At 38.4% G+C, this 24,898-nt stretch overlaps 2 protein-coding genes and 1 long non-coding RNA gene across 14 annotated transcripts in view; 1 reads left to right on the top strand and 2 right to left on the bottom strand.

Annotated features, from left to right (window-relative positions):
- Window positions 1-11,713, bottom strand: part of LOC107197834 (uncharacterized) — a 32,738-nt gene extending 21,025 nt beyond the window's left edge. For 3 of the 9 annotated variants that reach the window (XR_007424427.1, XR_007424428.1, XR_007424423.1), the window contains exons 1-4: window positions 11,470-11,712; window positions 4,806-5,001; window positions 2,881-4,000; window positions 2,615-2,771 (exon numbers count right to left, since the gene is read on the bottom strand). This is a non-coding gene — a long non-coding RNA (uncharacterized LOC107197834). Of the gene's footprint in view, window positions 1-2,614; window positions 2,772-2,880; window positions 4,001-4,805; window positions 5,002-11,469 lie in introns of all 9 variants that reach the window. The other 6 variants (XR_007424425.1, XR_007424426.1, XR_002649696.2 and 3 more) reach the window with 6 other exon arrangements.
- bsk146 (brain specific kinase 146) lies at window positions 4,868-10,327 on the top strand. The gene is made up of 3 exons (XM_049464618.1): window positions 4,868-5,039; window positions 5,121-5,323; window positions 5,726-10,327. Exons 1-3 carry the CDS (start codon window positions 4,868-4,870, stop codon window positions 6,530-6,532), a joined length of 1,182 nt encoding a protein of 393 aa, XP_049320575.1. The 3' UTR covers window positions 6,533-10,327.
- A 1,661-nt stretch (window positions 11,714-13,374) lies between the features above and the next one.
- si:dkey-94l16.4 (uncharacterized) lies at window positions 13,375-24,661 on the bottom strand. Of its 4 annotated transcripts, none has more exons than XM_049464847.1 (6): window positions 24,318-24,661; window positions 18,940-21,554; window positions 18,006-18,099; window positions 17,485-17,534; window positions 16,249-16,319; window positions 13,375-16,119 (listed from the first exon to the last, which is right to left on the bottom strand). In XM_049464847.1, the coding sequence occupies exons 2-5, from the start codon at window positions 21,547-21,549 to the stop codon at window positions 16,272-16,274; spliced, it is 2,802 nt and encodes a 933-aa protein (XP_049320804.1). In that variant the 5' UTR covers window positions 21,550-21,554; window positions 24,318-24,661; the 3' UTR covers window positions 13,375-16,119; window positions 16,249-16,271. The 4 variants fall into 4 exon arrangements, with proteins under 4 accessions (XP_049320804.1, XP_049320807.1, XP_049320806.1 ...); XM_049464850.1 differs by lacking the exon at window positions 24,318-24,661 and adding an exon at window positions 23,916-24,124; XM_049464849.1 differs by lacking the exon at window positions 24,318-24,661 and adding an exon at window positions 23,432-23,713.
- Between the last annotated feature and the right edge of the window lie 237 nt (window positions 24,662-24,898).

Below are 24,898 nucleotides of genomic sequence, written 5' to 3'. Positions count from 1 at the left end.
ACGTTTCACAAACAATAAATCTTTATATATTTTATAACTATTATTAAGTACAATTGTTTTATAAAAAAATCATATTACAATAAATGGGTTAACTTAAATATAATATATTATTTTCCTTAATGTAGTAAATCATTCTCTTAATATATATTATATAATATAAATATTTTTGACCATAATTTAAAATATTGTTAACTTAATATAATAAATAATTCCTTGGATGTAATTAATATGGTTACTTAAATATATTAAATAATCCTCTTGATTTAATAAACAGTCTTCTCTTAATTTAATAAAAAAATTAATAAATCTTTCTGTAAAATGTTATAAATAATTCCCTCAGTTTTAACTAAATCGTTCCAAATTCCATAGCTCTGTTTGAATAAATCGTTACGTTAAATGTGTTAAATACTTTCTTCAGTTGTAATAAATCGTTATGTTAACTTGAATAAATAATTCCCTTTGTTTCAATAAAAGGTTCTGTTAATTTAAAAATATTCCCTTAGTCGTCATGTATTAATGTATTAATTTAATAAATAATTTCCTCAGTTTTAATATATAGTTTTCTATTAAATAAGGTAATTCTGTAAGGATAGTACTATACTGGGGTAACTAGCTGGTGTAGTGGAGTATTTTACCTCTCCGTTTTGCTGGCGGAATAAATCTTCAGTAGGAACCGAAAATCAGAGCAGCGATTTCAGGCCGAACATATGAGAATCTGTTTCTGATTGGTAGTCGCCGCCGCGCGTCGCTGCTCATTTGCATAAAGTTAAGTTCTGGTCAACTCTCTCGCGTCGCTCAAACCGCCCGCTTCGCATCGCGTCGCGCCGCTGCCTGTCGCCCAGTGTCGCTCGCTCTCATTGAAAATGAATGACTTCCGGCTGCTTTGTCGCTCGCATCGCGTTCGGTGTGGACGCACGGTTAAGGCCTCGGCATACTTCCAGCGAAACGAATTTCGTGAGCATTGCACGAAGTCAAGCGCGCTTTCGCAAGCTTTTGAGCTGGCATACTTTCTGCGGCTTCGCTTTGCCTGTCTCGCATGCTCCACAACTGCAGGTGGTGCTGTTACCGGAAAGCCAACGCGCTCTGTCTACACAAGCTCCGGTATGGCAACGTGTGAAATACTATAAAACGTGTGAATCGTAAAGGTGAGGGTACCGCTGTACCTGCTCAGCCAGCCTTTCTTCAAAATCGTCCATGTTTGTTTTCTTGGCACGCCTCTTTTTTAACGACCAATCACAGCCTTTGTCGCGTTGTGTCTTCGGCCGTGGAGTTCGCCCAGCTTCCATGTGCACGACACGGCGAACGAAGCCCCTGTGCGACGTCCGCGCCTGTTCGTTTTCTCCGCAATTACGTCACATTGTTCGCTAGAGCCACGCGAACGTCGTCTCCGCATGAAGTATGCCGAGGCCTTTACACTTAGCACTTGACCAACAGACAACCAGTTAGAAGTGATGGCCAATCACACACAGCGTTTTACCCAAAAAAACAATCAATCCTTCACCTGGAGGACTGCATTGCGCACTAACAGCATTAATACAGGAAGGCATACAGACATATACACTACATCCTCATACACACAAATGTTTATACACAAGCATGAAAAAACAATTAACCTACAAATAACTGCACAATTTACTGCGAATTTACAGATGAACTTTACCATCTCTACAAGAACACCACGCTATAGAACTTTCACAACCGGCAGTTAGAGGTCCTACAGAGAGACACAGGTCTGCATTTCTTCAAAAGTTCACGTTATAAGGAGCTGTTTTCCATTTACTCATTACTCAGCGTTACTTTTTTCACTACACAAATACACACTTGTGGGGTCATAATACTTAAACGCCAAACAAACATCCTGGAATACAGTATGCTAAGTAAACTTGGCTGCTGAGGACTTGATAAGCTTGGTCAAAAACAGCATAGCAAGCTAGCAATCGGAGGAAGGATTCCAAAGCTACGTTCACATTACAAGCCACATTGCTCAGATCGGATTTGGCTATCCTGACAGTTCACATTCACAATTGTAAGTGACCTGCATCTGAACCGCCACACATGCGCCTATTGAAACGTGTATAAACGTCGCCTTCTTGATCCAACAATAGAAAAAGACCATATTTGAAAGACTGCTTGTAGCGTTACAAAGGTGAAATGGATACGAAAGTGGAGAGCAAACAGCTCGTCTGAAGTATATGCTCGGAACGAGGAGGAGAAAAAAAAGACACATAATTCCCTATTTGACCGTTCACATTCTTGTCGCATGTCCGTAGACCTGACAGGTGTCCAATTTAGTACGACAAATAAAAGTGACTTAAACCTGATTTAAAAAAATCGAATTTGGCAAGTTCACACAGCCATGAAAAAAAAACAGATCTGAGCCACATTGAGCAAAAGATCAGATCTGAGACCCTTCAGCGTAGTAATATAAATGTAGCCCAATTCTGAAGCCCCAATTTTAACTAAAGCTGAGAGACCGTAATGAAATGCATTTAATAATCCATATCCACAGTGAAATAACTAGGTTAGCTAGTCAGCATCAATTACTTATTGCATTACACGCACGCACAAGCGCTAAATGTTACATAATAAATTGTTATTTAAAACACTGTCCTACCTGCAAACGACGTCTCTCTTTTCCGCCTCGAGTCTTCATGCCTTTCACCGTCATGTCAACCAACCAACCAACACAGTCCATACACAAGTCCAGTCACAGGTGCTGCTGAACCTGAGATTGAGGTGTAATGATCGGATCACTGGGCGGAGGGGAAGGGCTGCACGGGCAGAATGGAGAGAGGCCGCACAGACAAATATGTTACTTTAATATTGCTCATGTGTATTAACATCTTTACATATTTTTATTTTAAACGTCGTTATCGTTACCTTTATTAGGATAATTTTTCACGAGCCTCCTACACGGACACATGGTGTCCTACACGCTGTGCGTGGTCCGCGTGGGCGGAGCGCCGGAAATGCGTAGTGCATCACCTGGTGTTGCAGTGAGCATCACCTCTAAATTACCCAAAACTGAAAAAAACAAACAAAACTCAAAACAAAAGACAAACAGATTAGAGGTCATTTGCATATGTCAGTTGTAAATAAATAGTTTGTTAAACATCACACGATAACAGTGACAGTGTACGTTTAGTGTGTGCTAGTAAATTAAACTAAGTGTTTTAAAAGTTTTTTTTCCACTACAGCTTAAGCCATCAAAACAAAAATTAGTACTGTTTTGGCTCATAAACTCACACAAATATATCTCCAGGTTACAATTAAACAAATATAGGTATATTAGATATACAGCTATGTAAAAAAGGAAGAGACCATTTAAAAATGCATTTACCAAATTGAAAACCTCTGGAATATAATCAAGAGGAGGATAGATAGACCACAAGCAATCGAACCAAGCTGAACTGCTTGAATTCTTGCACCTGGAGTGGCATGAAGTTATGCAAAAGCAGTGTGTAAGACTGGTGGAGGAGAACATACAGAAATGCATTAAAACTGATTAAAAACCAGGGTTATTCCACCAAATATAGATTTTTGAACTCTTAAAACTTGAATGAGATTAATATAAACTTGTTTTCTTTGCATTATTTGAGGTCTTTATTTCAACCTTTTCTCAATTTCTAAGATGACAATGCTCTAAATGACAATGTTTTTATTTGGAATTTGGGAAAAATGTAGTTTATAGAATAAAACAACAACGTTCATTTTAATCAAACATATACCTATAAATAGCAGAATCAAATAAACTAATTCAGAAACTGAAGAATACTGTTAGAATATAAGGCCTTTTATGTTTCTTTTGCCCTTAAATGTGAGCTACGTACTGGTTAGGGAGCTGAAATAAAGGAGGATGTAAACCTGTGCTGTAGGTTGTTGAAGGGACAGGCAGAGAGATTGAGCAGGAGAAGCCGCAGAACATTTTATACCAGGCTGATTATGTAATGGCTGATTAAGTGTGATGGCTTGTTCCTGCGCTGAGTTCCACAGTGCCACTCTGATTTCAAATGAAATAAAATTACTGTTACAAAAGGAGGAGGAATGGCCCATGCTGCTCTCAGACACCCTGAAACACCCTGTTCTTTTCTTTTTGTTTCATAACTCTCAACTGGTGCACCCTGCTTACAGACATCAAGACACAATGTAAGAGATGGACAAGGTTATTTATTTAAAAGCTGATAATACGGAGTACATAGTACAGTTTATAGTTATGATATATTGCTATTGATTACTTTAAATTACATTGCATTACATTACATACTGCATGGAAGAATGTAATAATTTATCTCCTTGATTTGTAGAAAATGGGGGCAGAGGGAGGGATGGAACAGTGCTTTCTCCTCCCTCAACATATGTGGTTATGGTGGCCTTAAGCAAGGCACCTAACCCCCAACTGCTCCCTGGGTGCTGAGGTGGCAAAGCCACAGTTAAATAGAATGAGTATGTTTATGTGTTATGTGTATAAATGGGTTAAATATGCAAGTGTGTCGTTCCATATTGTCCCAATGTCTTGCAAGTTTTCATTAATTTTGCCACCTTTTTCACAGCTGAATGAAATAAAATGAAATGATTTAATTAGATACTAACTAGTGGGCACCAGATACTAACTGGGGAAAAAAAACACTGTTTGCTGGTCAACTTAGTATCCCATGCTCACCACTTAGTATCCAGTGCTCACTGTTTAGTTCAGTATAAATTATTTGGGCTTTTCACTTGTGCACCTGAACATTGAACATTGCTTTTTTGGTCGTTTTTGGGTGAATATTCTGTGTAATCCTGTTTAATCTTAGATTGTGTGTTACCTTTCTTCTGTTATATGCAGTAAAGCTGAGATTTGGACAGCTGGAACTGCTCCTGTGGAAGCATGAGTTCCTCTCCGGTTGGCTCTCGTGTGTCTGTGGACATCCTAGAGGAGCTGCAGGTGTTTGCAGCCCAGAACCTGGAGAAGGTTGAGGTCAACAAGTACTATGAGGTGATCCGGGAACTGGGGAAAGGCACCTATGGGAAAGTGGACCTGGTCATTCATAAAATCAGAGGTAGAACACAGTCTTACTTTTCTGTATTTGAGTCATGCTGTGAAGTTGGTTTTATATACTCTTTCTTTTCTCATAACCCAGGTACCAAGATGGCTCTGAAGTTTCTTAAGAAGAAAACAACGAAGCTAAAGAGTTTTCTGAGAGAGTACAGTATCTCTCTGTACCTCTCTCCATGTCCCTTCATAATCAACATGTTTGGCATTGCGTTCGAGACAGAGGATTACTATGTGTTTGCGCAGGAGTACGCCTTAGCAGGAGATCTGTTTGACATCATTCCTCCACAGGTATTAAAAATCCCACTCATTTAATCCCTTGTTTAATCAGCTAATGCAGTAAAGGTTATGTTTACCATTAGATTTTAAATAGTATACATAGAAATTATGGATACAGTTAAATTAATTAAAAACACAGGTATGTAATCAATTGGATTTACATTAGGGTTACAACAGTGTTTTTTTTTCATAAGAAGTAAACTTTATTTATAAAATATGGTCTAGTTTTAAATCAAAGACAAAGTCAGCCATGCTGTTTTGCTTATGGGCCACCAGCCAGCAGCAGACCCAGGTGTTGAACCCACAACCATCAGTATCCCCTTGCTGTACATAATGTCACATGGTTTGAGCCTTCTGACTATTGCCTATTGCAATGCAATAAACTAGATGATAAAAAACATTTATTTATTACAGGTGGGACTTCCGGAACCTGTGGCCAAGCGCTGCGTCCACCAGGTAGCCATCGCCTTAGACTACCTCCACTGCAAGAAGCTGGTGCACCGCGACATCAAGCCAGAAAACGTGCTGATCTTTGACAGGGAGTGTCGCAAGGTGAAGCTGTCTGACTTTGGGATGACACGGCGGGCTGGGTCTCCTGTAAAGCGAGTGAGTGGCACCATCCCGTACACAGCACCCGAGCTGTGCGATGCTGCGGCCCGTGACGGCTTCCGTGTAGACTATGGCACAGATGTGTGGGCTTTTGGTGTGCTGCTGTTCTGCATGCTAACGGGAAACTTCCCCTGGGAGAAGGCCATGCCCTCAGATGCCTTCTACGAGGAGTTTGCACGCTGGCAGTGGCGCAGGACGACCGTGGTGCCCTCACAGTGGCGCCGCTTTAGCGATGGGGCACTGCAGATGTTCCGTAAGTTGCTATCCCTGGAGCCAGAGCGCCGGTGCCAGGTCAAGGAGGTGTTTGCACACTTTGGCCACCGCTGGATGCTGGATGGAGAAGGAGGAGGCAGTCTTCATCAGGGAACACTGAGCTCTTCCTCAGAGGAGGAGGAGGAGCAGCTGGTGGACCGCATGAAGCAGCAGACACTGTCTCCAGAGGGTAGTGGTGCGAAGAATGGAGCAGCAGAGGCAGGAACAGCCGCCCACCACTTCACCTCTGTTTCTACCAACAGCTCTGTGTCATCTACCAACAGCTATGAACGTGTTCCCAGGGACAATGCTGCCAACGGCCGTATCCTGGTCACAACCCCCATAGAGATCTGTGTGTAGAGATCCAGTACACCACTTGTACTCCAGTGGTCACCAACCCTATGCCTAGACAACTACCATTGCAGTTATGTTTCTTGAAATTGTAATAAGCAATGCAGTAGAGGACTCTAAGTTAAGGACATGTTTTACAACTTTGGGCTTGGGCTTGGTTTGTTTCCTAATAGGGGATTATTATTTTACATATAGCTTTAGATGGCAGTTAGATGTAGTCACATTTTGGGTGATTAGAGGGATGTACTGTACTACATTGGTAGAAAGGCTTATTAGATTTTGTGCTTTTGTGTGTTGAGCATTTCTGCAAATATAATAGCAAGTGGAACTTTACCGCACTGGGGAGCTCATTGGGAGACATGAAAAACAAGATAAATAGCAGTGCTGGAGTTAATAACAGAGCAGCCATCCTAGATGGGGTTCCATCACAAACCTTTTCAGCTACAACATCATATGATCTTGTCACAAAGGTTCTTCAACACGATGTATTTACAACTTGTGTAATAAAATTATATCTGAGAGATAATTTTCATACTGTAGCCTTAAATGATGTCAGTAACAGATATTGAGAAGGCACATATCACCAATAATAAATAACAATCAATATATCTATATATCATTTAGCATGACTTCCCAACACCTCATACAGCTCATATATCACCAGTTCTCTGAAGTTGGTAACTAGTAGTTTGAATCTAGATCTCTAAAAGGATGCTTGGTGACCACTGCTGTACACAAACTACTATATAATTTCCTATCTGAGTAATACATATGTTTCCCTACTTCCACAACCTAATACAGAATAATGAAGAACAACCTGACGCTACTGAGTGCGATTCAACAGTGAAACAAAGCAAAAAATTTGATCAACTCTCCAGAGACTGAAGCTGATTTTTGCTTGTGATTCGTGTCTTTTTATGTACAGTTAGAGTGAGACTACATTGCACTCTTTAGGGAATGACTTCAGTACAGTCTCTGACTGTCTTAGAGTGCACCTCCTCAAGTGGAAATCTTGAAAGGAGCCATGGGCATGCTGGATCAACCAGGATCAGAAAACAATGGAAAAGCATGAGCTACACAAAGTAGGCCAAATTGTGCTAGAAAATGGCTGATTTAAAGGAGCGATTAGGGCTAGATCAAAACAGATTAATAAGCAATACATGATGCAAAAAATGAATAAAAGGAACCGGCCTGGGAGGACAATGATGATCACTTTGGAACAAAAAAAAAAGTCACATTGGCTCCTTGTGGTGGAAATGGTGGTATGGAAAAAAACTTCCATTTGATGTTGTCAGGAAAATCTTTTTTGAACATGTGACAAGAATACGAAAAGACTTTGCTGTACACAAAATGTTAAAAAAGTATGTGTGTGGGTGTGTGTTTGAGTGTATTTGTAGGTTTTTGTGAGTACGGAGTAGAAGTTTTGTTATTTTGAGTATTACTTTAGATTGATCTAACTTATTTGAGCTCTCGATATTCAGAAGTATATTTTTTCTATTTATTTATATGTAGTTTCATGTTTTCCATTTAAGTTATTTTGGTACTTTGTTGACCTGCCTGTGCCAAATCTAGCAGGCATTGTGCAGCCACACTGCAGTGTGAAAAACCTCTTCATTTCCTACTAAAATTTGAAATAAGCCTTTTATGACAGAGAGTGTTAATAAACTGCTAATGGTACTTGACTAAAAGTAGTGGCTCATAGAGTTCATGTCAGTGAAGGGACATGGACCCTACAACCCACTGTGTTATGTTATTTTAGCAGATTAATCCAGATTCTTCTGAAAGCTAAAGCTATTTTATCATGTAATTGTAATCCATACTGAGCCAACTTTAGTGTTGTGTATTACCTTTTGGTCAAAGTGGCTCCAGTGACCTCTGGTGACCTCTTTTACAATAAAAGCTAACGACTGGTTATGATTTCATTGTGTGATAGAAGTCCAGATATTTAGTGGATTTTCTCTTGGTATTGTACTGTAATTTTACTGTTTCTCTAGGAAAACACCCATAATGGGAATTGTGGCCCAATGCTAATATCTGATATATTTCTTATTCATATCAACTGATTCTAATGCATAAAATACATATTAGGACTGCACGATATTGGACGAGAAAAAAAAAACTGGCATTGCAATATACCAGAACTCAATGATCTAAAATATCACAATATTATTAATGCACTCTGCGTATCCAGTTTTGATGTAAAATGAACAATACTGGTGAGATAAAAATAATCATAGAATTGTCATGTAAACTGAGAATAATTTGTCATTTCTTTGACATCAAGCAGAATAATGTAAAAAAAAAAAAAATTTGACATTGCACAAAAACCTCCTACATATAATAGAGATTAGGTCTAAATCCACCTGGATCAGTTTTATAAAGAAATATAACATCACGCCAAAACCTTGTATCTCCATTTTTGCTGTTTTTGTTCACTTTTAATGCATTTTAAATCTGCCAGTTCTTTTTTTTTTGTCAAAAATTCACAATAAATGAACAAATAGAAATGCAGTTGAAACGAATCTTCTACATTGACTTCTATTGAAAATAAAGATATTTTTACTTCTACTGTAAAGCTCATGTTTTTAGAGATACAAGGTTTTTATGTGACTGCTGTGTTTATTTGTAAAGGGTTAATGCAGTTAGATGCAACACATCATCTAAACATTCTGTTCTTCCGGAGTGCAATAAATATGTCAGCAAATATCAGTAAAATATTAAAACCTGTCCACTTTTTTTAAAGCAATTATCTGCCGATAAGGATATGATTGTTGGTAGTGAGAATGCTCTCATTATGATGTCGTGAGACTGTTGGGCTGCATTTTGCTTACCAGCCCTTCGAGACAAACATATCTACAGGAAGATTTACAGGTTGAGAACTCATATTTTACTACTGTATATTCTTAATTTGCTGTAATAATTTGTTTTTTTGTTTACCCTTGATTAGCGAATTGTTGTGAATTTTATTTCAGTATAATGATTTGAATTCAAAAGAGAAACTAAACATACTGGGGTGTACACAATCACGTCTACTAGTTGCATGAATATTTGAGAAACCAAAACAAGCATCCTTACTGGGAAAGATTAGTTACGAAGATCTGACCGTTAAGTGAATTTTATTTTTGCTGTAGCACAATTTCTTGCATAATGTTCCAGAATGAAATCATTGTTATGAAACAACTTAGGGCTAAAATCAACACAAGATGATGTTAGTTTTTAACGTGTTCTATTTGTGCATTGTTGTTCTTGTTGTTGTACTTGTTGTTGTGTTACTGTCTTCCTAAAACTTAAGGACTAAGTTCCAGAGTACTGACTGGCACAGTAACTGGGGTTCTTCCACAGAAGAATCTATTTTTTTGTTCATATTGCCCTGAAAAACTGGATAATTGCTACTCTTCTGTGTATATTCATGTGTGTTATTTATTTTCCCTATGATGTGTGCATGAACTTAAATTTATCTGTGCTGGAAACATCTTCTGAAAAAAAAGAAAAGAAAGGTCTCTCAGTCTACAGAAAGGGGCTGGATCTACTGTACAGCAATCAGCACAGATATTACCATCTGTCACCTTCTGAAAATTGTGTGCAGCTGTGGCCATGTTGGTAGAACATGCAGTGTACCAGACACAAAGACCCTCAGAGCAAAGTGCTTTTGCCATTTTTTAGTTTAGAATAAAAAAAGTGATTGGCCACCTCCAGTGGACCTTCACTCAGTCAGCACCAAACCCCTGACCCTCTGTCCACTTCTGTCTTTGCAATACTACTGTCTTCCTGTTCAAAGTTTATTAAAAGCAAGTTTAAAAAGTACATTGTGTGGCCTGTTTAATTATTTATGGGTAATTTGTTAAAATGGTATAATTGCTAAGTTATGCTATTCTATTATCATAATGACAGTAGCATTTAAGGGTTTTTCAATGACAATTTTGTTTTTTTGCAATAACTTATTATAATTTATTTAATCAACTTTGATTTGTGTGGAAATTCTTCATATTTAATTCTTGCATCTCCAGTGTGTTAATTTCCACAATTTTGTAACAAATGGATTTGTAATAAAAATGCCCCCAAATTACTTGGAATACAATTTTTTTTCAAATGACATTTGCTGAAAGTCTTGAATAATTTTATTTTTATGTAAAGCTGCTGTTTTTTAAAGAGGTTTTTCATGATAGCAATGGTATAAAAATTGATTAATTAACTACAACACTAATCTTCAGTGAGGTTTCTGGACTGGCTAAAGAACCCCAGCTCTAGACCTTTTTTTCTTTTGGCACCTTGTTTACCTGTACATTCACTCAAAAAAAAAAAAAAAAAAACATTGTAGTACAGAAAACACCAACATAGAAGTTACAAAGTGTTCATGTAGTTTGTGCTACATTAGTAGTATGTCAAAATGAAAAACATTAACAGAGGGTTGTTACATTTTTGTACTGATTATTAAGTATGCTGCTTTTAAGTATATTGATCCATTTACAGCAAAAAATAAATACAAGACTTTTTAAAGACTAATTTAAACAGACTTGTGCATTTTTTATATAAAAGCCCACTGGAGCATTCAGTGTGTTTTTTCTGAAATATTATTGGCCAGAACACTGGTGTAAAAAAAGCCAACTTCAGCCTCATTAACCAGTCACAATTGTCGAATTAACTTAAATATACTTAATATTTTCAATGGAGGCTCATACACTCCTGAATATTACAGAGAAATACGTTAGAAAACAACAATTGTGGAAGTTTGGTAGCTAACGCTAGCTGGGTTAGCTCACTATCAGTTAGCTGAATGCTAACAGCAATGTTAGGTTCATTTGAACTGATAAAAGTAACAATGTTGAATTAGCTGTTCAGAATAATGTATAAGAGAAAATTGCCAAGTTAGTTATAGAAAGCTGGGATATAAAATTGTAAAAGTGTGCTGCAAAATTCATTATGTTTCTAGTTTATAAATAACTTACTGTAAATCCTGTCAGGCCTCCACCAACCGCCAGAATATTTGAATTTCCCGCCGCAGCGCGCTCCTTCAAAAGCACCACGCACTGAGGTTCACACAACGCTGCTACAGGACCCAGCTCAGGGTTGCCAGGTTCAACAAAAACATTCAGCCCAAAGTCAGTCAAAAACCTGCCCTTTAGAAGTTTAAACTAGCCCAAAATGCAGCTCTGGAAAAAATAGAAACCATTTAAAAGATTTTCCCACATCGAAAATCTCTGGAATATAACCAAGAGGAAGATAAATGATCACAAACCATCAAACCAAGCTGAACTGCTTGAATTTTTGCACCATGAGTGGCATAAATGATCCAAAACAGTGTGTAAAACTGGTGGAGGGGAGCATGCCAAGAATAAAAACTGTGAATAAAAACCAGGGTTATTCCACTAAATATTGATTTTTGAACTCTTAAAACTTCATGAATATGAACTTGTTTTCTTTGCATTTTTTGAGGTCTGAAAGCTCTGCATCTTTTTTTGTTATTTCAGCCATTTCTCATTTTCTGCAAATAAATGCTCTAAATGACAACATTTTTGGGGGAATTTAGGAGAAATGTTGTCGTTTATAAAATACCACAACAATGTTCATTTCACTCAAATATATACATATAAATAGCAGAATTAGAGAAACTTAAGGTCTTTTAATTTTTTCTGTATATGTCTGTCACATGTTTGAAGCGGCTGGATTTTCAAACAAGCCCAATTTGGCGGGAAAACCCTAAACCTAGCAACTCTGACCAAGCTGAAGAGATTGTGCTGGGTAGTCCTATAGCCTGAATATATCAGCACTATCTAACTGCAACTTTATTCCACAGGTCGGCAGAAAGTAGAAAGTAGTCATGCAACTTTGGCACCAAAATGCCCACACATTAATACAGGGCAAAAGAGGTAGAAGCAGGCTGATGCAGTTCGTTCTCTATATTTAATGTTAGATTATTAAAATAGAGCGTTTTACATTAAACGAACTTGCTGCTAACCCAGCATACCTACATTTTGTATATAAGGTCAGCTGAAAGAACACCCATTCAAACATTGTCCCAAGATGCTCTCTCAGGATGTTCAGTATGTTTTTATGAACTTCATGAATTAAAACAAAGGAAAGAGTGCTGTAAGGATTTTGACATATTTAAAAGGTTCTGTGACATACAACACCATGGGCTCTTTTGGGTTAAATGTGACTTTTATTTGTCCTGAATGCTGTAAGATGTACTGATTGGTGTTTTGTCTACTTTTGGATGTGTTGTTTAATTTACCAGCTGCTGTTGGATGTGATGCTTGGTTGGTAAGCAACCAGCTGCATTCTGTGTATAATTAATGTAATTCACCACTTTCAAACTGATGCATCCAAGCATGTAAGAGAGCTTAGGAAAAGTAAGAAACCCCAAATTAGCAGTGCTGCTTGTTGCTGGGAAAAAATGCATCAATAGAGTAAAAACAAAGAGATGAAAAGAGCATTTATCATTATCTGTTAAGAAAAAAGACCCCAGGGAGTGCTTAAACTAAATTACCCACAGAAAGATATAAAGAAACACAAATATATAACTACTTCTCAGGTGTAGCCTACTTTGCTATTTAGATTTACATATGTATATTATTTATGTTAATCTAGTTGGTGGATCTGGACCCTGTTGCACTGGGAAGTTACAGGCAATTAAACAGATCTTGACCTTCAGTTCAAAACACCTTTATCAAGTTTGTTTCCAGACATCTGAAAAAGATCAGTGAATATTCAGACTTTCCTATACTGCTCCAGAGACTTAAACTTAAATAAAAAAACAAAAACATAATCTAGCAACTTCTGCCTGGTCTGTGCTGAGCTGTCAGGTAGAGAAAACCACAGACAGAAACAAAACTGCAAAGCAGAGTAGCGTGTTAGAGAAAATAAAAGAAGCCAATTTATTATTCAGCAAATAATAAGTTCGAGTTGTCAGTCATGGATAAATAAATCTGGGAGTAAAAAGATGACAAAGGAATTGAGGCTCGACCCTGAGAACAAGTCTTGAGAAAAAACACAACACATGAATAAAGAAAGAAAAAGGTCACAACAGAAGAGCACATTTTTTGGTACATTGTCAGTATGTCAGTTGTGTGGTGATATAAAGCTCAATGACTTATTGTGAATCTGACAGAAATGGATAATGAAATCAATTAAAATCTGCAGCAAAAAGTGTAGAATTACAATAGGAGAATATGGCACAGAGTATGAACACAGCAAGACAGACAGCCATTTAGAACATCTTTAACAGTGTACGGTTTCCCATCCTAACACAAACTACATCAGCAAGCAACAGGAACAGGTTAAAGAAGCCAGCGTCAAAGCTTCTGACCAACCCTATGGACACTTTTTATAGTAACTTTAGGAAAGAAAACACATGAGAAGGGTTTTGTCCTTCAGTAAAGTAACATTTGCATGTCACCATTAACAAAAATGAACTCCAAACAAGGCAGGTCTTTAACTTTTGATTAGTCTTGGCAAGGCAGTAACACGTGAGAGGGAAAGAGAAGAAAATAAACTAAGTTGAAAATGTGAATGTAATGCTTTAGGATAGAGATATATTTGCTTATTGGGTATGCTTTTTCATAGACAGCAGGTTACATGAATAATGTAACTGTTTAAGTACTTGCCTTTGTGCTTTGTGTCATTAGCCAGTAGCATCCAGTGGCAAATATTTGAACAATCATGACATAAACATGCTCAACTTAAGTATGCAAACTCCTACAACGCCTACGCTCTACAAATATAACGTGTTACGTTACTGTGTCAGTTAAAACACTCAGTACTCACGGGATTTGTTATTGAACAGATAACAGCATCATGAAAGTTGACTGGACAAAACAATGTGACTGTTGCTGTAGTGCCTCTTGAGGCAATAATCAGAATGCAGCTTGCATTTGCATTACATTACGTAAAAATGTGGCATATTTTTTTATATAATAATGCACAAAACCCAGTCTGTGCATCTGTAAGAATTCATGTCCTTGCCTAAAGCACATTTAAGGCATTTTGTTCACAATGCAGCCGATTACATGAATGCATAGCCAAAGAGTAAATATATCTCTAGCCTTATAGTTAAGCTTCACAACTCAACTGTAAATGGCAATACTCCTCCACATTATCTGCTGGCGGCCTTCTGAGTATTGTTCTAAGTTATACTTGCTTCCCTAAAAAGAATTTTCCAATTCAAATCCTTTAAAATACATTTATATTACACAGACATGAACTGAAAAGCTGTTTAGGAAGTGAATGATATGGAATTACATATTTTTACATTTCTAAGAAAATAAAATAATTTTTAATTAAAGGCAAAGTGCCCTACATTCAATGTAGGATTGACTTCAACTGAATTGCTTAAGTCCCATGATGAACAAATGAATGCTGGTAAAACAACAAGCAAGTAATCCGATTATGAAACAGTTCGGCACCGGTTGTAGGATCTGAAGGACCTATGTATCTTCCAACAATACATAGAACTCATTTTTTAGGACAGACATACTGCATACAAGTGATCAGGTCTGCATAGTACCAAAATGACTACAATACTATGTGATGATGTAGCTATCACTGTATTCTTCTGTTTAATTTCAGGGAGGGCTGAGGTCAAGTCCTATAGGGAGAGTAGAACTACATAAGAAAATACAAAAACCCTATAGACTCAATAATTAAATGCTTTTATATAGGAGATGCCTTTCAAAGTGCTTTTGAAAATTATCCCCCCACCCAGTTTAGAGTTTCGCTAAGAATAATTACTCCATATTCACAAATTAACTTACAAATATACAAGAAAGGCTATAATAATGAATCTAGGCAAAGAAACACCAATGCACAGAAAATGGTCCAGAAGCTTCTGCAAGAACTGCTCATCAACCAGTTAATTTACAGGGCAACCGCCGCTGCTAAGCTGATGTGGAAAATGAAATACAAATGTACATAGACTGTTGTGTTGCCTATAAATCTACTGAATGTGATTTCTTGCATTTAATTAAGAGGGCATTTTGCAAAGCCTATTATAAAATCCATTAGGAGAAGAGCAGAGTCTTGAGAATTAATTTACTTTTTAAATTAACATGTACACAGATTACTCACAGTTCTGAGAACTGAGAGGCTTCCATTTTAATTTACCCCAAATACAATAAATAAATTCAGGACAAATGTGCTACAAACTAACTACGTGTAATCAAAACATTGTTAGGCAGTTGACTTTGTGCTGCGCCAATGGTTTAGGAGATTTGTCAGATTCTTTAAGCCCTATGAATGTGCATATAATTCAGATGCTTCACACTGTATCCCATTTATTTATAACAGCCAATTTTGCCCAAAGACAAAGAGCAAGTCAAGCTCTGGAGTAGAAAGATCGCAGTGTCACTAAGAATTGCTTTAGGCTGAAACTAGGCTTTGTTTTCTGCAGGATTCTAGAATCCTTCACCTCGCAAATAACTGCAGTGAACTGTAGTCTCCAGAGCCTCTGTTGGTGTGGAGAAGGATTGAAAGAGGAATTAGTGCAAGAGTTGGAGAAAGCATTAAGGTATATGGGTGTCTGCATTTCATTTTGTGTCCGTTTAAAGTTGTCCACAGAGTTCAGAGAGTGTAGACGCCAGCGCAAAGAGATGATTCCGGTTCTAAAAAAAAAAAGAAAGAAAAAGAAAAAAAAAGGAAAATTGTTAAAGACTTTTTAAGTATGAAAGAAATAAAAGAGAAACATTAAAATCATTTCCAATACAAATGTATTATATATTGGAAACAGAAACCTTGTGTAGGGTCGCGTCCTCGGTCACCTGCTGCTCTGTTCATTATTTGAAACACCTTTTAAGGATTTGTTCTGTTGAAAGAAAAAAGAAAACTGAAAGCACTGTTTGCAAAGTCATCAGAAAGTCTACATCATACCACACTGACTTCAGATTCCCTCTTGAGGAGAAACTGTGCAATGCAGCTCAAAAAAGGCAAGTGTCCACATGTATAAGACAACACATGTAAAATGGCATTTTCAAAACACTTATGTATTGATGATCCTTTATCAGGATTTCTATCTGGGCATGATGTGTTTGGCTCTTGAGCATCATGTCTTGGGATACTTTCAGAATTAAAAAAAACACGGTACTGTAACTAGCCGTTTAATGTGTGAAAAGAAAAAGCACACAGACCTATAATGTAAGCCATGGATGTGCTCAAACCAAAACACTTGTACGTACAAATAAAGTATGGAAGCTGCTCTGTGTATCTAAACAATCAATAGTGAAAAAAATACAGAATTATTTCTGAAGGTCCAACAAATTGTCTATTATAGATATGTTTTATCTAACTGAAGGTATATGGACATTTTAATAATAGTGTGAGATGTAAATAATATTGCTAACTTCAATTAATTAACTTTGCATATAGAATTTGTATTTTTATTAATTACATTTTTGCAGCTATTATTATTATTCACATATTTTGTACCTTAAGAAAGACCTACATTTTTAAGATATCTACTGTATCATAGTACATTTTTCTCCCACAGGAATAAATGGCAGTATATACCACTATCCCACACACTAGCTGAGAACATTCACATATACAGCTTTGATTAGCCAAACGTTTTATGGGGTATCTTAATTTATCACATGACTATACCTTATTACTGAATATGGGCACATGATAAGTACAAACTACAGCTAAAAAAGTAGAAAGTAAAATATACGGCTTTATTTTCCCAGTACCCTAAACACAGGAAATGCTCAATTGAAGCCTTGCTGCAAACTCCATCTCCTTTAGAACCAAATCAAAAGGAAGCCATACGTTCTAACTAGAAGGCTAGATTACTAAACTCTGATTCAGACATGACTGGGTGCCTTCCTGCCTCAGAATCCTGTCTAGGTACTCAACATTTCTTACATTTCAGACACAGCCAATGTTTTAAGTTTAGCCTCACCGACCCTCAAGAACAGTATTTATTCAAATTCACATTTGTGAAAGGAAAGGGGGGGGGGGGGGGGGCAACATACCTTGTGTTTTCTGCACTTCATTGAAAAGTTTTCCTCATTAAGAACACAGCCTGCAAAGAAAAAAAGCAAACAGCTCTTACATACTCCAGACGAAGAAAAAAATAGTTTAAAAACTTTGTTTAAAAGCAGCCTGAAGGGCATGCCAAGCATATAAAACTGTAGCCAGCACACTGTTTATATCACAACACTCCTGCAAGAAGAACAGCTTTTAATGTCTGAGAAAGGTTTATGATTCAGGCCTAACAAAAGAGACCTTCCAGAATTAAAGTTACATCCTGAACTTCTATAAACTTTATATTAATATCTTACATGCTCAAACACAATCCTTTCAAACTTTAACACCACCCCATTTTAAAGATTCTTGTTTCTGTCAACTCTCATGCTTGGACAAGTTTGCTTAGTTAACGCAGCCAAAAAAGCAACTCTTAATAAAACATGAAGCAGGGAGTCTGCAGCATGGCCAGTTCATCTACACTGTATGCATGCAGCTGTTTGCCTTTTGTCTGAAGAATGCCACTTACCTGAATGCATTGCACATCTGTAGTGATATTTGTTAGGGCAGCCTTTGAAAAAGCACCCCAAAGAGGCTCCTGTTTTCAGACAAGACGAGCAAACCTGGAAAGATGCACTGTATGTTATTTCACTTTACAAATGCTGCTTTCATTGCACAGACAACATATATCTAAATTCTTCTCACTCATTATGTATATTTGTATCTATTATGTATATAGATATTTTTTTCCAGTCCCGGTACATCTTGTAACCACAGAACTGCCTGTCACACTTTTTGAACTTGTGTAATTAATATTGTCATCTTGCAATAAAGCAAACTGCATTAATTTGGCTCTGTATCTGTACTCTGAACAAGGACAAGGATTAATCTATTTTAACGTAATATACTGAAAGAATATGAGATGTATTAGGAATCTCAACTGCAACTTAAATGATAAGGCAGTGTCAGATGTGTACCTGGGACAGAAAGTAGCTAGCTGCTGCATAAATTATGTAGTGTAACCCCAGTTTAAGAAACAAATTAAATTTGCAATTTTACCCACATCTCAAATGGAGTCAATCAGGCATGACAGGTTTTGTTGTCTATAGCACAGTTCCGAGGTTTTGGACTGAAGTACAATGTAAAACATGGTCCAAGTCTACCTAAGAATTCTTGACAACATGTGATGAGTAATATACACTGACATGTTAAAAGTCATGGGATAGAACCTAGTTTTCTGTTCCATTACGTTTTCCATGATCATTGCAAGCTAAATAATTCTGCACTGGCCTGTGGGTTATGTGCGAGCCTTCTTTCAATCTGACATTCAACACACATCAAATCAGATCATTGTTTTAACCAACTTGTGGAAACAATCTGCCTTTCATTTGATTGATTTAAATTTCTGCAAAAAGGAACTGTAACTGTAGCTAAAGCAACCTTTTACTGATTTGTGTACATACCGTCTCCTGTGCAACCTTAATGGCTTTCTCAAGTCCATAGAGCTTCCCTCGCACAAAAAAGACACCTGCTGACCACATGCCGCAGTCCTCGTGAAGCCAATACTCATTGGCCTCTAGTGGCACTATGGGAGGGCTATACCAGTCCGTTACAGAGTCTGTCCTGGACCTCTTAGGTGCAGGGCTGCAGGAAAGATCACCTTCACTGGACCACGCCTGATAGGTCCCTATAGCAGCTGCCTGACGGAGTTTGTGGTGACCATTACGAGTCCAACTAGTCTGTGACTGAACCACACACGCATTGCCATTGACAAGGTGAGAGGAGTCCGAGTCACTGGAGTCTTCTTCTCTCTGCTCCTGTGCATTAGCTGGTGTTTTTGACACTGGTTTGAAACCCTCAGGATAGTAAGGCCCATGCAAGTCCCCCAAGTCCATAGCATTGGCAGAGCCTCCACACAGGCAGCAGACCAAAGCACCCCGCTGAGCTGCCTCCATAGAGATGCGGCTGTATTGGAGACAAGGCGATGTAGGTACTGCCCCAGATGTAAACTTGGAGGGCACCTTTAGCTTTCCCCTCTCGCTCTCCTCCGGGTAGTTGATGACCGTGCAGGTAGAATACGGCTTCAGTTTCATGCGAACGAAAGGTGAGAAGATCTTGTCTCTCTTTTCCCTTTTATCCTCTTTATAGTTTGCATACTTGAGCTTTATCTCAGGCTCCTCTGGAGAGAAAATGGAACTCTGGCCACCTTTGTGCTTTTTCCTTTTTCTTTTGGGTGTATGAACTTTCTTTGCTCTTGGTGAACCTTTGCTACTTGTGCGTAATGTTTTCTGCTTCGAAGGGCTTTTTGTAGGAGTCTTCGGTGTAGGCGGTGCAGCTCGCTTTCTTACCCTCACAGGAGACTTCTTAGAAACTCTTTGCCTTTTCTTTGATTTCTTTCCACATTTGACTGGTTTGTGTAACGTCCCTGGAGACCTATGGTCAAGTGAATGTTTTGAAACACTTTCAGAACATGAGGTAGATATTTGGCTTTCAGAACTGTTCAAATCAGTGACACCTGTTTCTTCTTCTTTCTCCTGTAATTGTGCTGTTTTTTTTTTAGGTTTAGTCGCCGCCTCTTCAGTGTACTCCTCCTCCACAAAAACCTGGCTACTGTTGTCAAATGGCACATCTTGTTCAAGACCCGGGTGAGTAGTCTCATCCACCCGAGTGTTTAAATGCTGCAGCTTTTTAGTAGAAAGAACATGACTTGATCTGAACCTGATAGGGCAGATATTCTGAACAATGGCCTCTAATCTCTTACCTCGTCTACTCCGTGGGGGAAGTTCTTTTTTTATAAAAGTGTCTTTTTTGGCAAGCACACCACAGCTCGAATCAGTATTCCTATTTGTTGGCGCCAGTTCTTCTGCCTCATCTTCCTTTACTTCAGATAAATCACTGCTCTGTTCCGTCTGTTCAGGCTTGCATATGTCAGCAGTATTCCCAGTCAGCTGACAGTGACTGCTAGTTCTGGTGTCGATTTGTAATGCAACCTCATTGACGGATGATAAACCTGTTTCTTCCAGGTTTGTGGTCAGATCAGATTCTGCCTTACTTAATTCACCTTGCCTAGTGTTATCAGTTTCACTAAATGACTTCACATTTTCCTCACTTGGTGATCCTGCAGTCTGTGGCAGAGAGAATGCATCCTTTGCCTCATCCAGTGGGGCAACAGGGGCTGACACAGGATCCTCCGGTCTGCTTATAAAGTCTTGGTTTACAGCCATAGCAAGGCTTGCAGGTGCCTGGCTGTTTTGTACCACAACTGGCTCCTCTGATCTGGAGATCAGGAACAGTACCTCAGGATTTCCGTTCCGTTGTTGATCCTCTGCATTTGCAATGTGTCCAGCTGGGAAGCTCCCATCAAAAGCTCCTGCATCCCACAGAGTGCCAATGGTGCCATTCTGCATATCGTCCAGGCTGAGAGGAATCTTGCACTCATTAGGGTTGTTCTGCTGCAAAGACCTAAGGGTTTCCAAAGTAAGGCTTTCAACATCTTGTATGCCACTGAGGTCATGAGCCTGCTGGAGATAACAGAGCCCTGCAACATTCTCAACAACCTGCGCTGGAGTGACAAACTCAAACGAGTTGGCACAGGCTGCTAATCCAACTGGCACAGAGATCGGCTGGAGGCAATGCTGGTCCAACTCCACACAGAGTGGAGCGGCTCCTGCATCAGTGACCAACTGGCCAGCATCGTAGGCAGCAGGGTGCAGAGAGAATGTCTTGCCAAGTGGAACCCCGTAAATCTGGGAATGCTCTGAGAGTGGGTTTTGACCAGAAAAGACATGAGACCTGCTCACATAAGAGAGTGTGACAGTTGTGTTCGAAAACGCATTGTCCGGTTGAATCTGGTCACAGTTGGGCTGTGGCTGGGGGAGGGAATCATCCACTGGGAGCACCATCGCATTACTTGTCCCAGAACTCACATACCAGCTTGGAGGCTGGACGACATGCAAGGACTCTATAGAACCGGCTTTCAACAGACACTCTTCGCCATTCCTCGTCAGGTCAAAAACACTGGGCAGGTTGCAGGCAGAGGAGAGTTCCTGAGGCTGTTCCTGTGGCTGTTCCATATCAGCTGCAAGTCAAAAATACACATGGGTTTAGAACTATTATTGATTATAAAGCAAATAAACAATTTAACTGACAGTTGCTTGAAAGCATCTGGGCTTGGGCCTAGAGATCTACCACTGTGAAGCACACAGATATTGGCTCTACATGCTTCAGATGAGCCTGGAGAGCTTTCTTCTCCACATCAAATGTGTTGGATCAGGGTTAGAGCTAAAATCTAAAATGTGGTAGCTCCTTAGAACAAAAATTGGCCACCAGGTTGTCAGGTTTGGGTTCTAGCTAAGTTTCCCACTCTATACAAGCCTTTGTATCCCTAAAACATGATTTAAGTTTTTTAATAAATGCTGTTATAACACCCTTGCTGAGAGGGAAACAAGTTGCTAAAGATTCCCCAGAGGTCTTTTTCAGCTAACCTGACAAACAGCTAAAACATCTTATTTTTTTCCAGGCCAAGACGTAATTTGGCATATGTGTTCACTGTGGACGTCTACCTCACTCTACCACCTGCCTTGTATAGTTCGCTATAGTTCATGATGTTATTGCATGTTTTTCTTTGTGTTTACTGTGAAAATTGTATCAAAATAACAATAAAAAAAATATAAACAATAAAATAATTTATTTGATTTAACTTAACATGAAGGATGTCCTGGCATTACGGAATGGCTTCATACAGTTGCAGAACTTATGTTACTAGCAAATGTTTCCTCGCTGGTATCTAAAATTAGTGTTTTTAATCATATGTAATCTAATGGTAAGATATGATTCGTCATATATAACCCTTTCAAACCCTGTGTCAGTAGCTTAGCCCCATCCACTTCACTAAGCCAATAAGGCAAAGTAATAAGAGCTCATCTTTACTAATTTTATGTGATTTTACATAATAAATCATGTTTATTTTAATGTGTAGGAATGGTTTGTGACATAAAAAGATCAATATCAAATATTAGGGCTGCAACGATTAGTCGTTATAATCAGCAGTGTCGAATTTTTCAACTCCAAATGTCTGTTGTTGACTAACCGTCAATTAGTAGCACTACACAAATTACTGGGGACAAAAACACAATGTTAGATGGGTAACACTCAAATCAGCCTGCGTCTTCAAAAGTGCCCAATCAGAACAGATTTACCCTTTTTTTCACTAAATATCAGGACAATAAAGGACAATGCTCTGGACATCTGAAGGGCATTTAAATCCCACATTCAGCTGTTTTATTGTTTTGAACCAATAGTAAAGCCTACAAACAGGAGCCATACCCTCAGCAAACAGAGCAAACAGGGCATGGCAGAAATAATTGTTGACTAATCAGAAAAATAATCGGCAGATTAGTTGATTACCAAAATAATCATTAGTTGCAGCCCTATCAAATAGAAAAAAATGTTAAATGCAGGCTTTCAAAACAATGGAGAATAAATATTTTAGTTAACTAGATTTAACTGGATTTTATATTATGCTATTAGTTTTAATTTTGAAGGCAGATGTAGAAAACAGCTTTTTTACATATTTGTCCATCACTGGAACACAACTCAGAACTGAAAGGGTTAAATGAAGGACATATCATACTGGCATTACGTCTAGTTAAAATGACTTCACAGATCTGTAAAACTGATAATAATAGTAAACTTTTCATTGCTGGTATCTAAATGTACAGTTTTTACTGACATAAACTGAGATAGAGTGGTGTTCTTTTATGGAAAACGGCTTGTCATTGATCATAAACAACCCTTAGCTAGATTAATTAGCTTAACGAGGTTACCCACCTACTGTGAATACAGATATCGTTGGTTAATGTTAACCGAGTAAAGAAACTGGACAGCACGCATCAGAGTTTTAGAGAAAGAAAAACAGATAGTGAACAACGAATCTCTTAATTATTAGCTACGCACATTATTTTAGTCTTGGAGGACTGAGAACCAACAGCAAAAGCAACAGAAGCAGCAGCTGCAGCAGCTGAAGTCCTGCTGTCAAAACACACTGAGGACTGATACTACTGGAGATCAATAGCCGGCTAAGCTAACGCTAGTCAGCTATCTAGATGGCTTAGCTAAGCTAGTTAGCGAAGTCTCTATCGCCCCCTAACAACGTGGTTATCAAAATAACCTACTGTCTGGCTTCAACTAGCTAGCATGCTAACTAGCATAAGCGAGTAAGCTAACGTTAGCTAACTGGCATTTTTTTAAACAATAATAAAAATAATACAAATTTACAACTGACGAATGCTTTTCAAACGCTTACAACTACACATAAAACAACAACAAAACGTATCATGTCGTTAACGCAGTGCTGTGAGATTGTTTGGTTCTGAGGTAGCTAACTACGTTAGCTAAGCTACCTAGCTAGTAACAAACTGTGCCAAATCCAGATCCATACAGTAAAACTCCGCCCCAGGATTTGGTTCCAACTGCCCGAATGGATTAACCGCAGCCCTGTGTCATCCACGCAGTTGGAACAAAATCCTGGGGCAGCTTTTTACTATAAGGAGCTAGATTTGACACTTCTGGCACTAACATGAGTCCGACCAGTAAAAAGGTTACCAGGTAGACACTCAAGACAGTTGGACAGACAGACAGGTTGAGAGTCTTCCAGCCAACAAAGTAAATTCAGAAAAACACAGCCGGGCTAAAGTAGCTTAGCTAAATATCTGAACTACCCCCAATTCCCAAGCTAAGGCTTTACAATCAGCAGCTGAACCCGAGTCAGACACTCTCAGCGAGGACAGCTGCAGCCAGCTGAAGCTAAAACAAAGAAAAGAGTGCATTAGTTAAAACTTACCCGAAAAGTGGGGTTAATATTCACACCGATAAAACAAGTCCAAACCCCATTCCGACTCCACTCCACTGTTCACTTCATCATTGCGCGGCTGTAAAAGAGCGCAGCGCCGCTGAGTTCAGATAAGACTGTACACAAGTAGGAGATTGTCATACTTTGAAGTCCTCTGTCCATGGTAGAGCTAACTAGGCTAGCTGAGTCCGAGCTGAGCTCATATACAGGCAGAGTTGTCAGTGATGAGGCCATTAGGGAGAATTATGGGACTTGTAGTAATGTGAGGAATCAGCTGTGGAATGCCCTTTTACTTTTACTCACCTTTTACTGATAAAAAAAAATCTAATTCAGCATCTTAGTAATACAGTTTTATTACTATAAACTCCATTTTTAGATACCAGCCATGGGATATTTTTATTATGGGACAACCATAACCGCCACAGTTATATTTGTTAACGTTACTATTATTTTTTAACAATATTAGTGCTATAGAGACACTATAGCTGCGTCACATTACGACATAACCCTAATGTTATTCTATAATATAACTATTCATATTTTACTACTGATTTACAGAGATTTATAATAAT

This window comes from Astyanax mexicanus, chromosome 15 (genome assembly GCF_023375975.1).
Source record: "Astyanax mexicanus isolate ESR-SI-001 chromosome 15, AstMex3_surface, whole genome shotgun sequence".
NCBI classification, from domain to species: Eukaryota; Metazoa; Chordata; class Actinopteri; order Characiformes; family Acestrorhamphidae; genus Astyanax; species Astyanax mexicanus.
This window is presented reverse-complemented; position numbering and strand designations above follow the sequence as displayed.

Coding starts and splice junctions, on each gene's coding strand:
- bsk146 (XM_049464618.1), top strand. CDS start 4,868: ATGAGTTCCTCTCCGGTTGGCTCTCGTGTGTCTGTGGACATCCTAGAG. Junction 5,040..5,120: donor GGTCATTCATAAAATCAGAG/GTAGAACACAGT, acceptor CTCATAACCCAG/GTACCAAGATGGCTCTGAAG. Junction 5,324..5,725: donor TTGACATCATTCCTCCACAG/GTATTAAAAATC, acceptor TATTTATTACAG/GTGGGACTTCCGGAACCTGT.
- si:dkey-94l16.4 (XM_049464847.1), bottom strand. CDS start 21,549: ATGGAACAGCCACAGGAACAGCCTCAGGAACTCTCCTCTGCCTGCAAC. Junction 17,535..18,005: donor CAGATGTGCAATGCATTCAG/GTAAGTGGCATT, acceptor TTTTCTTTGCAG/GCTGTGTTCTTAATGAGGAA. Junction 16,320..17,484: donor TGAAGTGCAGAAAACACAAG/GTATGTTGCCCC, acceptor TTCTTTCAACAG/AACAAATCCTTAAAAGGTGT.